The 15,351-nt window shown below is 41.1% G+C and overlaps 1 protein-coding gene across 1 annotated transcript in view; it reads right to left on the bottom strand.

The window, feature by feature from the left end:
• Positions 1-15,351, bottom strand: part of LOC136863059 (uncharacterized) — a 303,511-nt gene that overhangs the window by 26,976 nt on the left and 261,184 nt on the right. The window contains exon 10 of the mRNA XM_067139388.2: positions 1,307-1,495. Coding sequence (XP_066995489.2) covers positions 1,322-1,495 — 174 coding nt within the window. The 3' untranslated portion in view covers positions 1,307-1,321. The remainder of the gene's footprint in view (positions 1-1,306; positions 1,496-15,351) is intronic.

The following is a 15,351-nucleotide window of genomic DNA, read 5'->3' as shown; positions in this document are numbered from 1 at the left end:
CCATAACGGTGTGTGGTGTTTTCATGTGGCATGGGCTGGATGTGCTGATCCACTCGAACAGGTTGTTGACCAGTGACTGCTATGATGAACTGCTTGGTGATCACTTGCAGCCCTTCATGTGCATTATATATGCCTACAAGATTGAGATACCAGCAGGATAATGCACCATGTCATTGGGGTCAAGTTGTCAAGAATTGGTTCAAGGAGCATGGCAGAGAGTTTCGATGACTGTTATAGCCACCTCATTTGCCAGATATGAACCCTGATGAGAATTACTGGAATGTAGTGGTGAGGTCCATTCACACCCAAGACCCAGAACTTATAAGTAACAGGAAGTTGTGAGTAGCTATCAAAACAGCATGGGTCAGAATCTCTTCATAGGTGTTTGTTCCATTTGTGAAATAGACACCACATTTGATGAGTTGCTGCACTTGGCTGAACTAGAGGAGGGCCTATACGATACTAGACGCATATCCCATGGCTTTTGGCATGTCAGTGTGTATTAGCTAAGTTGAAACTGAAAAGAAAATGGCTTCTACCTTAGAAAACGTACACGGTAAGTAGCTGCTCTCAATCTCTTTCCACCGGGCGAGTTGGTCATGCGGTGAGGGGCGCGCAGCTGTGAGCTCACATCTGGGAGATGGTGGGTTAGAATCCCACTGTCGGCAGCCCTGAAGATGGTTTTCTGTGGTTTCCCATTTTCACACCAGGCAAATGCTGGGGCTATACCTTAATTAAGGCCACGGCCGCTTCCTTCCCATACCTGTCCCATCATTGCCATAAGACCTATCTGTGTCGGTGCAACGCAAAAAAGCAATCTCTTTCCTACGTATATGTGTATATATTACCGAAAATAGTTAGCTTGTATTAATAAATGCCTACTATGAAGTGTTACTTATATGTAATCCGTGGGAGCTGATAACTCTAGCTGTCAATTTAGAATTCCGTGTCAACCAAGCACAAACAGGGTCATTACTCAAAATATGACTAAGTTTCACTCTCCTATTCCACAAAAACTGATGGGTCACTGTTCCAGGTGTTTCGAACTGGACATAGGGTTTGAATATCGCACAGGCCCCAAGAAGCCCATGGTTTACCAACTATGAAGTGACCACATCATGAGTGGGCCAATGACCTTGATGTTTAGCTCCTTGAAACAACAAGTCGTCATCATCATCATCATCATCATGATCGCCATCAGCCATAAAGACTGAAATCAACTAGAACTTCTGTATATTTCAACACACACATTAAAAAACCTACCTTAATCATAAGTAAGTTTTATCATGTAAACTTGCATACATACCTGAGATTCATGACATTAATCCACTAAAACATTGTAATGACGATCATCCTCCGCTACTACAAGAACTTGTGGCCGACTTCCAACATTCCAATCAGGATAATAGCACACAAAATCTTCAGTACCATAAGCTGATGGACGTACGACTTGAATAGTTACTCCTAGTGTATAGCCTAAAAGAAACATCTCCACCTGTAAAGTAACCAAATGCAAACAAAATTTAATTATTCCCAAATACTCAGATAAGGGAGCTAACAAGAGTAAAATATATAAGCAGAGGAAGCAGATGGAGAGCAGTGGCTTATCATGTAAGCAATAATACTCTGTTATGGTCTAGGTTTCTATTACAAAGTACAGCATTATCGTTATCAATAATTTGCCAGATATTACAATCCTGAGTGAATTCATCAGAACAAGGTTTCTTTTTTATAATTTTCCCTAGGGTGGCAACAGTGTAGTACACATTGCTAATTCTTAGATCATGTGCTTTCCACGGACAGTTTATTCGTTGGTGAATAGTACAGGGTCATCCGTTTGGGATGTCAGAAAAGTAAAACGCTATACACAAGAAACTATGCATATTTATTGCTTGTTAACAGTACATACATGTTAAGGAGAGTCTGAAGTTGTGTCACAGCACATTAGCACTCAACATGTCCCCTATCGCGCTTGTGGCACAAACGATACCTCGAATCCATGTTGCGCCACGTGGCACCATGGCACGCAGCATTTCTGGAGTGATTTGCTGAAAGGCTGCTGTAATCTCCCTCCGTAGGTCAGCCAGATTCTGTGGTCTCCGTGCGTACACAGTTGACCTGACGTAGCCCCATACAAAAAAATCTGTGATAAGGACTGAAAAAGGGGTAGAATCCTTTAATGGGGATAATTATATCCTGAAAACTTCACATATTACATATGTGAAAATTGGAATTTGGAATCTCCTTTAAAAATAAAGGAACATGTATTCTTCTTGTTTTTAGAAATTCCATTTAATGGGCGGTGGAAGAGGGGTGTGTGCAAAAGACAGAAGAAGGGGTTGAATTCTTTTTATGAGGATACTTATATTAAAAAACTGAAGATATTACAGTCGTGAAAATTGGTATCCGAAATCTGTATTTTTGTTTTCAGGAAGGGTGTAAAGAAGTGAAGGAGTTTAATTCCTTTTATGAGAATACATATATTCCAAATCCGAAGATGTTAAAGACACGAAAATTGGTATTAGGGCTCTTTCTTAAAAATAAAGAAACACCTCTTTTTGTTTTCCAAAAATATCTTTAAGTGGGTCAGGGTGAAAAGAAGTGAAGAAGTTGAATTTTTTAATGAGGATACTTATATCTCAAAAACTGAAGATGTTACAGACGAGAAAATTGATATCTGAAATGATCTTTAAAAATAAACACGTATTTTTGTTTTTGGAAAGTCCACTTAATGTGGGAGGGGGGAGGAGTGAAAAGAAGTTAAGGAGGAGTTTAATTCTTTTTAAGAGGATACACAGATCTCAAAAACTGAAGATGTTACAGTCGTGAAAATTGGTATTTGGAAAGTCCTTTGAAAATACAGGAACATGTATTTGTTTTTGGAAGAGCCACTTAATGGGGGTGAAAAACTGAAAAAGGAGTTGATTTCTCTTTATGAGGATACTTATATATCAAGATGTTACAGATGTAAAAATTGGTATTTGAAATCTCCTTTAAAAATAAAGAAACATGTATTTCTTTTTGGAAAATCCACTTAGGTGGGGCAGGGGGTGAAGGATTGATAAAGGTGTTGAATGGGGATATTTATATCTCAAAAACTGAAAAACAGATGTGAAAATAGGTATTTGGAATCTCCTTTAAATATAAAGAAATGCATAATTTTTGTTGCCATTGATGCTTTCATGACCCGTACTTATAGACATGATACTGTATAGGCTTTTGGGCTTATGCAGTGTCAAGACAATAAGGTGAAATTCTTTACGTTTTGCAGAGAACTGTGCTCTGCGTCATCAGAAGAAAATCTTGACTGTCCACAAGAAAGGCTTCTTAAACAATGACTTTCTAAATTTAGACTTTATAATAGAAGTTGAAATGGCATGTTCATTTGTCACCAGATGGCTCCCCGGACATGACACAGCACTAGCGTTCGAAACGGAAACTGACCGAACCATCAGAATCAGTCTACGAGTTTCACATAACATGTGTACGTAAAATATCCCTTTCAGACCGTGTGCGCACAATTGTGCGGGTTCGTATTTTATTTATGTCTGAGCTTATTTGACGTTTTCTTGGCGCTAGACCGGACTGCAGTGCTTGTGCGGGACACGTAGCATGTACTTCAGCTGTTTATATTTAGTACTTGACCACCAGCGGACAGGAAGAAGAGTTTAAAAATACAGTTCATTAGCAATATGGCGGGAAGCAGTAATGCCTAAAGTAAGTATTTATTTTTTGCATTCATATTAATCTAGAAGCTTTACTGAATATCAGAATATAATCAATGAAGTGTGTAGATTGTGTAGCAAACGTAAATTGGGAACTTACAACATCATACGTAATACCATGAGGTTTTGAATGTTGATACGCACATATGTGCGGGCTAGGTTTCCTTACAGGCAATGCATGCAGGAGTGCTGGGTGCTGTCACAAAAAGGACTGTGAGAGAAAAACTCGTATCCTACATGAGAAATGCAATGTATAAGATTTTAATTGTTTACAATCGTTCCACACTGTAAAATAGAACATTTGATCATGTACATGTGCATATTCACACGTACTGAGTTGAATTTTTTTAATTTTTAATTTTTTGCAAGTAGTGATTAAGTCCTGACACGCACAATTATGCGGGTGCTTTTTTTTCAGATGCTAATTTTTATTTTGTAGAATAAACTAAAAATATATGTATTTAAGAGCATTTTAGTCAGTTTTTGACGTACAAACAAAAATTCACACCGCCAGTTTTCTTTCAGGTCTGAAAGGGATATGACACTGACAGGTGTATGACATTGACACAAGCCTGGAATGAAACATCTGGTGATGAGGAATGTACGAATTTGGAAAACACCAAGACAAAATAACAATAGTGAAGGGACAGGGAAGGGAACTACCTACATAAATTCTTAATGGCTGGCAACCAGGTATTACTTGATAGGCAGTGTCCCTGTTGAAATTGTTAGGATTTCTACGTATTTTCACAGCTTCCCGTATAACCCTAGGCCTGTAGTGTCTAGTGTGGGTAAGAGCTCGAGCATCTTGGAACATGACCTGACGATAAGTGTGCTCAGCTATTGCCGATTTGTCTGGCTGGTTGAGATGAATATTACGTTCATGTTCCTTGATACGGGTACCAATGGACCGGCATGTTTGGCCGATGTATACCTTACCACAAGTACAGGGAATTTCATATACCCCAGGATGTAAAGGTGGGGACAATTTGTCCTTGGTTTTACTCAGACTGTGAGCAATTTTATTGGCGGTGCCAAACACTGTTTTTATATTGTGTTTGCGGAGGACCTTGGCAATTCAATCGGTGGTGTTGTGAATGTAAGGCAAGTAGGCAGTTCCCTTCACTTCTTCCTTCGGTGAGCTTTGCTTAGTCGTATCTCATGGATGCAGGGCTCTATGAATCTGCAAATTGCTTTAACCATTACCCTTGAACGCGACTTTGAGCGTGTCCATCTCCACCTGGATATTTTATGGGTCACAAATTTGTCTCGCCCTCTTGGCGAGTGTCATAAGAATGCCTTGTTTTTGTGATGGATGGTGGTGAGAATCTGCATGAAGATAGCGATTTGTGTGGGTACGCTTACGATAGATGGTATGTCCTAAGGAGCCGCCCGATTTCATTCTTACTAGAACATCCAAGAAAGGAAGGCATCCATCTGACTCCATCTCCATAGTGAATTTAATTGAAGGATGTTGCTGATTTAGGTGGTTTAGAAATAGATGAAGTTTCTCAGGGCCTTCTGTCCAGACCACAAATGCATCATCAACATACCTCCACCATATCATATGTTTGACGGGCACCGAAGCAATAGCCTCCTCCTCAAAATGCTCCATAAAGAAAGTAGCCACTACGGGCAAAAGTGGACTTCCCATAGCCACTCCGCCAATCTGTTCGTAAAAATTCCTACCCCGCAAGAAATAGCTGGAAGTCACGCAGTGGTAAAGTAACTTAGTAATGTCCTCAGGGAACAGGTGTTCAATGAGAGACATGACCGAGTCAATCGGCACTTTAGTGAACAAGGACTCCACACCCCACGTCATACAACTGTCAGTGTCATATGTTACGTACATGTTATGTGAACCTCTTAGACTGATTCCGATGGTTCGGTCAGCTTCCGCTTCGAACGCTAGCACTGTGCCACGTCCGGGGAGCCATCTGGTGGCGAATGAATGCACCATTTCCACTTCTATTATAACGTCTAAATTTAAAAAGTCATTGTTTAAGAAGCCTTTCTTGTGGACAGTCGAGATTTTCTTCTGATGATGCAGAGCGCAGTTCTCTGTAAAATGTACAGAATTTCACCTTATTTTCTTGACACGGCATAAGCCCAAAAGCCTACACAGTATCATGCATATTTCTTTGTTTTCGATTTGAGAGAGGACTGTTTCTCACATGTACAGTTCTACAGTATGTCGCATGGTCATCTTAGCCCCAAGAGGCAATACCACAAACATTGTTTACAAAGAGCTTCTAGGTTAAATGACACTCAATTTTCCTGTGAGTTACTATAATTTAGGGATTTTCAGATAGTGCAGTACCGAGGAACAATTACTTTCATAAGAATTACGAAATCCTCGTGAGCGAAGCCGCAGGTAGCAGCTAGTTTTTTTATAAAATGATAGAGAAAATAGATTAAGGTAAAACTGCTTTGAAGTGCAATCATTTATATCATTCAAGTTAAAAATTAAAAATCGCATTACAATACACAAAACAAACTAAAGCTGAGTGATCAAAATGAAACATAATTAACAATAAAATAAAATAAAGAGCAGATAAAAAACTCGCTTTTATACACAATAAAACAGGCCGCTATCCCTCATAAAATGGATGACGAGGTCTGCTGACTGCTCGTTATCTTGTAGGATGAGGGAGATGGTACTCGGAAGTTTTAGACTATGGCTCAGATCGGCCAGGTCCATGGACTCCATTAGGATGTGTACCACGGTAAGACGACAGCTGCAATACCACTGTTTCTCTCTGAGAAACCCAAAGGGAAGTCTTCCTATCTTCGTAGTTCCAATTATCATTCTTAGCTTATGTGGAAGAGGGGTGGCCTGCCACTCCATCTCCCAATGGGATATAACTAAATGTCTCAGCTGAGAACAAATATCACTAGCTGGAACCTTGTAGGGCAATGGGGGCAAATGTGACCGCCTCCTTGGCATCCCTATCAGCCAACTCGTTTCCCTCCATAACCATGAGGCTTGGGAGCCACAAGGACATGATTCTGGTGCTAGAACTCCAACAACCAGCTAACATGGTCCTGGATCCACTGCACCAGAGTGTGCCGAGAGGAACGTACATCAACAGATTATAGCAAGTTCAAGGAGTCGGTTCATAGCAGAAAGTGCCGGCGTTCATTGAACAGCACATACCGCAGAGCTTCAAGGATAGCATAGAGGTCTGCTGTGTACACATTACAGGTTTCTGGTAGAGGAAAAAGAAACCTGTTGCTATCGAAAACGAACGCACAGCCTACATTCGCTTCTGGCCTCGAACCATCTGTGTAAACAGTTGGTGAATCAGGATACCGGCCAACAATGGCCAAGAAGAGCCTCCAATATATGGAGGGGTCCGTGTTCCCTTTTGCGCCGGTAAGCAGATCTAGGATTATTTCATGTCATTGTATTAAACACGCAAGTACCTTTCTTGGCCGCCTGACAAGACAATGAACTGAAGCTATATCAAACAATCTGTCACTGCTATCCAAACGTATACCAACCGGCTGCGTTGCTCATGGATAAGCAGCATACAGTCGACAGATTCCATTTTGGAATACACTGGGATAGCTTGGGTGAAGTGGCATCTGTTGCAAATTTGCAGCGTAGGACAATAATATTTTTTGGCACCTCGGGTGCAGGCTAGCAATGGGACTTGTACGGAATGCTCCTGTTGGCAACCAAACTCTGCTGTGGTGAATACTATTCAGTTTCACAAGGCCACTTTGTCTTGCTGATCCATATGCTGTACTGCCATAGTCTCACCTGGATAAAGTAAGTGCCCTATAAAATCATAGGAGTACTGTGCGGTTTGCTCCCCAAGTAGTGCTGCTACGAAACTTCAAAATATTCAGTTTCTTAGTGCATTTGGCTTTTAACTAACACACGTGTGGCTCCCACAATAATTTACTATCGAAAAGGAGTTAAAAAAAGTAAAAAAAAAAGTGTCAGCTACAGGAAAAACAGGACTGTTGAAAACTGAAAGCCATGTTCGAAGGTCCACTGTTCCACTCTCCTAATAGCTTGCTGCAACTGCCATATTTTGTGAGCTATAATGCAGAGTAAAATCATTTACATATAGCTACGGTATTATTGTTGAACCAGCAGCAGCAACAGTACTGTTTATGGCAATCTCGAACAGAGTGACACTGAGAACCAAACCCTGTGGGACTCCCATTTTTCTGAACATGATACTGCGAATATGCCCTTTCTACTCGGATATGCATTAGATGGAGGGACAAAAAATTCACAATAAAAACCGGCAAGTTAACTAGGAATCTCCATTGATGCAGGACTGAAAGGATGCCATATTGCCACGTCGTGTCATAGGCCATTTCTAAGTCAAAGAAAACAGCCACCAAGTTTTGGTTTTGCAGAAAAGCGTCCTGTATAGAACTCTCCAGGCATACCAAGTGGTCACTGGTGGAGCGGGTGGCTCAAAAACTGCACTGGTACTCAGACGAAAGTCCTCTTTTCACCAAACACCACACGGGTCAGCGATTCACCATCCTTTCAAATAGTTTGCATAATTGGTCTGAAACTTCCTGCATACTTGGGATCTTCATCAGGCTTGAGGAGAAAAATTACTTTTCCCCTCTCGCCACTGTGACGGAAGCTCACCGTCTGTCCAGATTTGGTTGAACAATCACACACAGTTCTCTCCATTATGCTCTGTACCTTAGTATATTGCAATATGATGATTTTGAAATTGCCTCCACATCACTGTGTCTGCATTGTGCTTCTATCTGGTGTATAAAACTCGCACCATTACTATGTAATCTATGCAGAAACTAAATTTGTTTGTAAATTACGTGAAGTGCAAACTCCAAGCTCTTACCTTCCTTTTGGAGGTTGCTGAGATATAACTGATGTTAAGGGAGGTATTTATAATTTATTTTGGTTAACTGATTAATGTATATATACACTGAGTGGCACAAAAAACACAACACTCAATAAATGATGTGTAATTATTTTGTAATTATCTATTTAATCAAAGTGAAGCACTTCAACCAATTTTTTAAAATGGGGTATGTTACTGGCGTTGCTTTGTAAGCAAGGAATGCTAGCCTCAATTGTTTTTTCACATGCAATCTGGAAAACACATCGGTGGATGTGAACCAATAATGTTTTCCCGCTCTTGTAGCGCTTATTGTTGTACCTTTAATTGTTCCCCTTTCAATCACACGTGTTTGTAGGATCTTTTTGCGATTGTCTTAATCAGCTTTCTGGAGTAAACATGCCGTTAGGCCCTGAACAAGCTGCAAAAGCTGTTGCTTTGGTAGAAGATGGTCTCAGCATACATTACGTTATGGAAGTGTTGAGGACTACACCTTCCACGATTTCCAGAACCGCATAAAAGTACAGGGAAACTGGAGGCTTTGCAAGAAGACCAGGATCAGGCCCGAGAAGAGCAACATCGGAGAGAGACGACCGCTTCTTACAACTTCAAGTTCTCCGCAATCATCACACCACCGCCGTTGAAGCACGAAATTGACTCCACCAAGTTCGAGGGGTCAATGTTAGTGAGAGAACTGTTCAAATAAGAATGGAAGAAGCCAATCTTAAGTCCAAAAGATCTGCTACAGGTCCAGAACTCACCAGAGAGCATTGTACAGCTTGACTATGTTTTGCAAGAGAACAACTTGGATGGACTGTACAACAGTGGGATATAGTGTTGTTCACCAATGAGTCGAGATTTGGCCTCCGATCACCTGACGGAAGAGAGAGTGAGTCTAATGAAGGCCAGGGGATGCCTTTTCAGGGTGGTTCTGTGATGGTGTGGGCAGGAATCAATACAGTTGCAAGGACGGATTTGGTCTTCGTGGAGAATGGGAGCCCTACCACACATCGGTACGTGGAGGAAATCCTTCTGGAGCATGTTGTGCCTTTCGCTCTATTTATTGGTGAAGATTTTACACTAACGCACGACAATGCATGCCCACATGTTGCAAGAATTGTACAAGAGTTCTTGGATGAAAAAGGGATTCATGCTATGGTTTGGCCTGCTTGAGACCCTGATTTGAATGCTATTGAGCACATTTGGGACCAGATGGGGAGAAGAGCCCATTAGCACTATCCAGAGACCTGACAGGATCTACGGAATGCCCACCTGGAAGAGTGGGAGATAATTTCTCAACAGGGCATTACCGCATTAATTAGGAGGATACATGAAAGGTTGAATGCCGTCATTGGTGCAAGAGGTGGCAATATATGCTTTTGATGATGCGAACAGAGGTCAAAAATTGGATGTATGGCTTCTCAGGCGTTTGCTCTATTAACCAGCATTTCGTCTTAGGTCTGACACTAGACTCGTCAGAGTGGGATGTGTCAGACCCTACCCACTGATGCTGGGGTGTATGCAGGTCCTCGAGATTGTCTCTGAGGTCTGCGAAGTGAAAATGTGAAGGGTATAACATCAAAACAGAAGGGCATTACTTTTATGAGCTTACTCAATATTTCCTTGAAATGTGGATCTCTGTCTTAATTTGTTCAATATGTTTATAATCATCTTTTCTTTTCACTGTTAGACACTTAGATGCGCCCCAATGTTCTATCATAAGATAGTGGATTAGTGTCATAAAAGTGTCATAAATTTAAAATAAATTTCAGTTTTGAAAGAAATTGAAGTGTTGTTAAAGTATGAAGGCTTTCACGGCCGGTGTCAATACAATAAAAATCTTCCGGGCTATTATGCCGTGGTCCACTCCTCTCGTTTCTACCTAATGTTTCGACTACTGCTGCGGTAGTCATCTTCTGTGGCGTCGTGTCGATACGCTCTCCTGTATCCCGCTGGCGATTGCGAAAGTTGTTTGGGAAGCAGCTGTATTTGTATGTAAGTGTGCGGCCTCCAACTGGTTCGCGCCGTGCAATCCATTTGATTGGATATCTGAAAGCACGACCTCTGATTGGGTCGCACCGAGCAGTCTGCCGTCTGATTGGATCTCGGAGTGCACGACCTCCGATTGGGTCATGCCAGGCAATGGATCCTCTGGTTGGTTGACTGTGATGTCCCGGATCTTAGTTAGCTTCGGTCGTATGTTATATAAAGGGGTGTACCAGGACTTGCTGAGTTTCAGTCCTTCCTCCTTTCTATTAAAGTTATCTGGATGTTTGTGTATTTCGATTGCTTCCCTGTAGAGAGATGAGTGAAAATGGGATGTTGTGGCCAGTATGTCAGTATCCTCGTAACGGATCTCCTGCTTTCCGTCAAGCAGTGCATGCTCCGCTACTGCTGATTTGTCGTATTGCCCCAAGCGACAGTTCCTTTTATGCTCCGTCAGGCGAGTATTGACACTTCTGCCAGTCGTGCCAATATAAACAGCTCCACAGCTGCACGGTATCCTATAGACCCCAGTAGATGTTAGAGGGTCACGTGGATCTTTGGCAGAACGTAACATGTTTCGTAGCTGCCGGGTCGGCTGAAAAATGGTCTTAACATCGTGACGTTCAAGGAGCCTTCCAATACGATCCGTGACGTCACGAATATACGGCAAATAAGCGATACCTTTCTTCCTGGGTTGTTCTCGTTTACTGTTAGCTGGCTGTCTTCTGGGGTGGAGTGCTCTCCTGACCTCCTGTACCGTGTAGCCATTGGTTTGTAAGGCTAGATCAAGATGCCGTAGTTCCTTCTCGATGTAATCTGATTCACAGACACGAAGGGTGCGATCCACCAAGGTCTTCATCATAGCGCGCTTTTGACCAGGATGGTGATTGGAATTTTTGTTTAAGTATCGGTCTGTGTGTGTTGGTTTTCGGTATACTTGATGCCCTAGGGATCCATCATTCTTCCTCTTCACCAGCACGTCCAGGAAAGCTAATTCCCCATCCTTTTCCTTCTCCACAGTGAATTGTATACGAGGATGAATACTGTTCAGATGTGTAAGAAAGCCGTCCAGTGCCTCCTCTCCATGTCCCCATATCACAAAAGTGTCATCCATAAAGCGGAACCAACAGCTGGGTTTATTTACAGCAGTCTTCAGGGCTTCCTCCTCAAAGAACTCCATATAAAAATTAGCAATAACAGGGCTAAGTGGGCTTCCCATGGCAACACCGTCTGTCTGTTCATAAAATTCATGTTTCCATTGGAAAAATGTCGTCGAAAGTACAAGTTCAAATAAAACTATTATCTCCTCTGAAAAGAGTTGTTGAATATGTTCTAGAGTATCCTTGATTGGTACCATAGTGAACAGCGAGACGACGTCAAAACTAACAAGTATATCTCCCGATTGTACTCGCAGGTGTCGTAATCTGTTTATGAAATGGGCCGAGTCTCTGATGTGTGAGTCCTTAGTCCCTACATGGGGTTTCAGTAAATTGCTTAAATATTTTGCAACTGCAAGTGTTGTGTTTATCGTGCCACTCAGTGTATATAATTATTGGCCGTTAATAACTAATGTAGTAATCACGTGTAACCGTATGTTTTGTTTATAAAATGATCATGGTGTGTATTATTGCTTATCTGTAAGTGGATTGTAGTGTAATTTGAAGCAATAAAATGCATGCCATCATCTAGTTCACGCTGGCATAAGCCAACAAGTAAGAGTAAAAATAAAAGGCTGGGATAGGGCTTTAAAAGCAAGTTGCTGCTTGGTGGAAGTACATTTTTTTTACAATCTGCTTTACGTCGCACTAACACAGATAGGTCTTATGGTGAAAATGGGATAGGAAAGGGCTATGAATGGGAAGGAAGTGACCATGGCCTTAATTGAGGTACAGCCCCAGCCAGCATTTGCCTGGTGTGAAAACGGGAAACCAGGGAAAACAAACTTCAGGGCTGATGACAGTAGGGTTTGAACACAATATCTCCCAAATGCAAGCTGAAAGCTACCCCAAACCGCACAGACGCTTCCTTGGTTGGTGGAAATGAAATATTACAACTGATGAAGGTATTGCATATAGATGTTAGCAGTAAAAGTGTGCAAAAGCTGACATTGTTTGGCAATGTATCTAAAAGAGATGAGTTTAGTTAATAATAATAATAATAATAATAATAATAATAATAATAATAATAATAATAATAATAATAATAATAATAATAATAATAATAATAATATCGTATGGCCTCAGCTACCGTTTGCAGACATTTCGATTTGACGCCATCTGGCTGTCTGCTCGTCAATTTCGACGTTCCGGTTTACTCTGTCTGCCATCTAGCGGACCTAGAGTAAACCGGATCTCTCTTGGGCGTCTATGGCTGAGATTTTAATTAATTTTGTCGGGTAAATACCAAATGTATCACCAGAGATCTTTTACATGCCGACATCGTACGACATGGAGTGTCGATTGGACTTTTTTCCGCCCTTCAAAAATCCGACTACCTCTGCCGGGTTTGAGCCCGCTATCTTGGGATCCGGAGGCTGACACTCTACCACGGATCCACAGAGGCAGCTATAATAATAATAATGTTATTTTGTTTTTACATCCCACTAACTACTTGATAGTTTTAAGAGATGCTGAGGTGCTGGAAATTTGTCCCGTGGGAATGAGTTCATTTTGGTACACTCTACCTCACTCTATAAACTGTTCAGACAATTGAAATGTGAAGAATGTGGAAATATCACTCTTACTGCTCAAGTAACCCTATAAATTATGTGTAAAATGTTCTAAGTGTGGGTTCTGTCCAAATCAGATGTATTCAAGTCCTCAGGTAAAATGTGAATTTGAATCCCAAAGACCCCCTTTTAATGTAAATGGAAGGGCTGTTGATGCCTTTCTAAGTTTAGGTGTAGGACACAGAGGTATGGAGAAATGTTGTGCCTTAATGTGAATATCTGACATGGATTCTAAGACATTTACCAGACATATGTCTGTTCTTTTAAATTATTCTAAATATTTCAAACATAATGCCCTTTCTCAGTTTTATGTGAAATAGTGCAAAGAGCTCACCGAACCATGGATGGCAATGCAGGAGATAATATAATGATAACTGACATTGCAATTTCCTACAATGGAACCGGGCACAAGCATGATCACACTTCTGCTTGTGGTATAGCAATTAATTGATCTCCTTACTGGTTTAGTCATAGATTACAAGGTAATATCAAAGTACTGTCCACTTCTGCTGAACTTGGTAGGGATCTCCAGAATTCTGTGTGTGGCATGAGACTCTTAAGAAGCATGGGGAATGCAGACAAAATTATGAAGGTAGTTGTGTTGTAATGGAAATGTTTGCGGCAGAAATTTTATGGAAGCATTCTATTTCAGATTGCAACATGCACTACACTATTGTACTTTCAGATGGTGATTCAAAAACTAAGCCATTTGGTCAGTGATGAAGGTACAGTACTGAAGAAAGAAGAACGTGTGAAAAATGTTGCCAAAAAACTTGGAACAGGTTTGTAAAAGATGATCCAGACTTGAAAAATCAAGGGTATTCAAGCTTGGAGGTCAGACCGAGGGCTTACCAATGCTGCAATTACAAAATTAAGCAATTATTACAGAAAGGCAATAGTGAAAAACATTTCTGACACTGGAAACATGAAGAATGCAATATATATTTTCTCTACCATTACATATCAACAGATGCTAAGACTCAGTTTAGGAGATGTTCTCAAGGAAATTATTCTTAGTGCCTCTACAACTAAAGCATAGCTGGAAGTAAAATACCACCTAGTCACAAAAAAATGAGTGTAAAACTGTCTGAACCCCTGGTGCAAAACCATGCCTGTATAGCAGAGGCTAGCATCAAATGAGTTGCTTTCTCGGCCTGTATGTAGTACTATTCAGAATCAGAATAAGTGCCTGCATTCTAAAAACTGAAAGACCTGTCCAAAAGAAACTTTTATTTTAAGAAATGGACTTGAAATCTCAGTGTGCAATGCAGTGGCAGAATTCAACATAAGACTTGAAGACAGTGATTAGGAGAACTTCACTCCCTCACATGGCTGAACAGGTGCTTCAAAGGTGTGACAATCACAGAAAGTATGAAAGTCTGCAAACATCACAGGAGAAGAAAAAAGCATCTCGACAGAATACTAAAGTCACAAAGAAGAAGCAGAAGAAGGAGGAGGAAGAGGCAGCTGCAAAAAAAGAGGATGTTATAAGCTCACTGGACAAAAAATTAGTCATCCCTGGAGAAATCATTACAAGCATCATTTAATACCATGTAACTACACCTCTGGAATTGATAACTGCCTGGATTCAGTTAGGAAGTGAGTCCACAAGGTTGTGCAGATATGCATCCAGGTTAAGCCACTCGCTGAGGATTTGATGGCGCAATTCCACTAAATTGCGGGAATGCTGATGTCGGCGTTTTACCCACTGCTTCAACATGACCCACTGATTTTCAATGGGGTTCAAGCCAAGTGATTCTGCACACCAATCAAGATATAATAGGGTGGGGGAGAGTTCGTAACATCTGTCACATATGCGTCCAGCCCAATGAACTTTGCTGTTGTCACCTTGAAAAATTGGGGTATCAATAGCAGACTCATCATGCAGATGTTGACTGAAAGGCAATGCCTGATCATCCAGAATGTTTAAATAAACATGTTCATGTTAGTGGTCACCTTAGAGAGCGGGCCAAATCCACGATATGAAAAACACCTCCAAAACATCACAGACCCACCTCTGCCTTGAATCTGACCTCGCACACATCCAGGATGAAATACTTCGTTTGGCCTTCGG

Source organism: Anabrus simplex, chromosome 2, assembly GCF_040414725.1.
Source record: "Anabrus simplex isolate iqAnaSimp1 chromosome 2, ASM4041472v1, whole genome shotgun sequence".
In the NCBI taxonomy this organism is placed as follows: Eukaryota; Metazoa; Arthropoda; class Insecta; order Orthoptera; family Tettigoniidae; genus Anabrus; species Anabrus simplex.
This window is presented reverse-complemented; position numbering and strand designations above follow the sequence as displayed.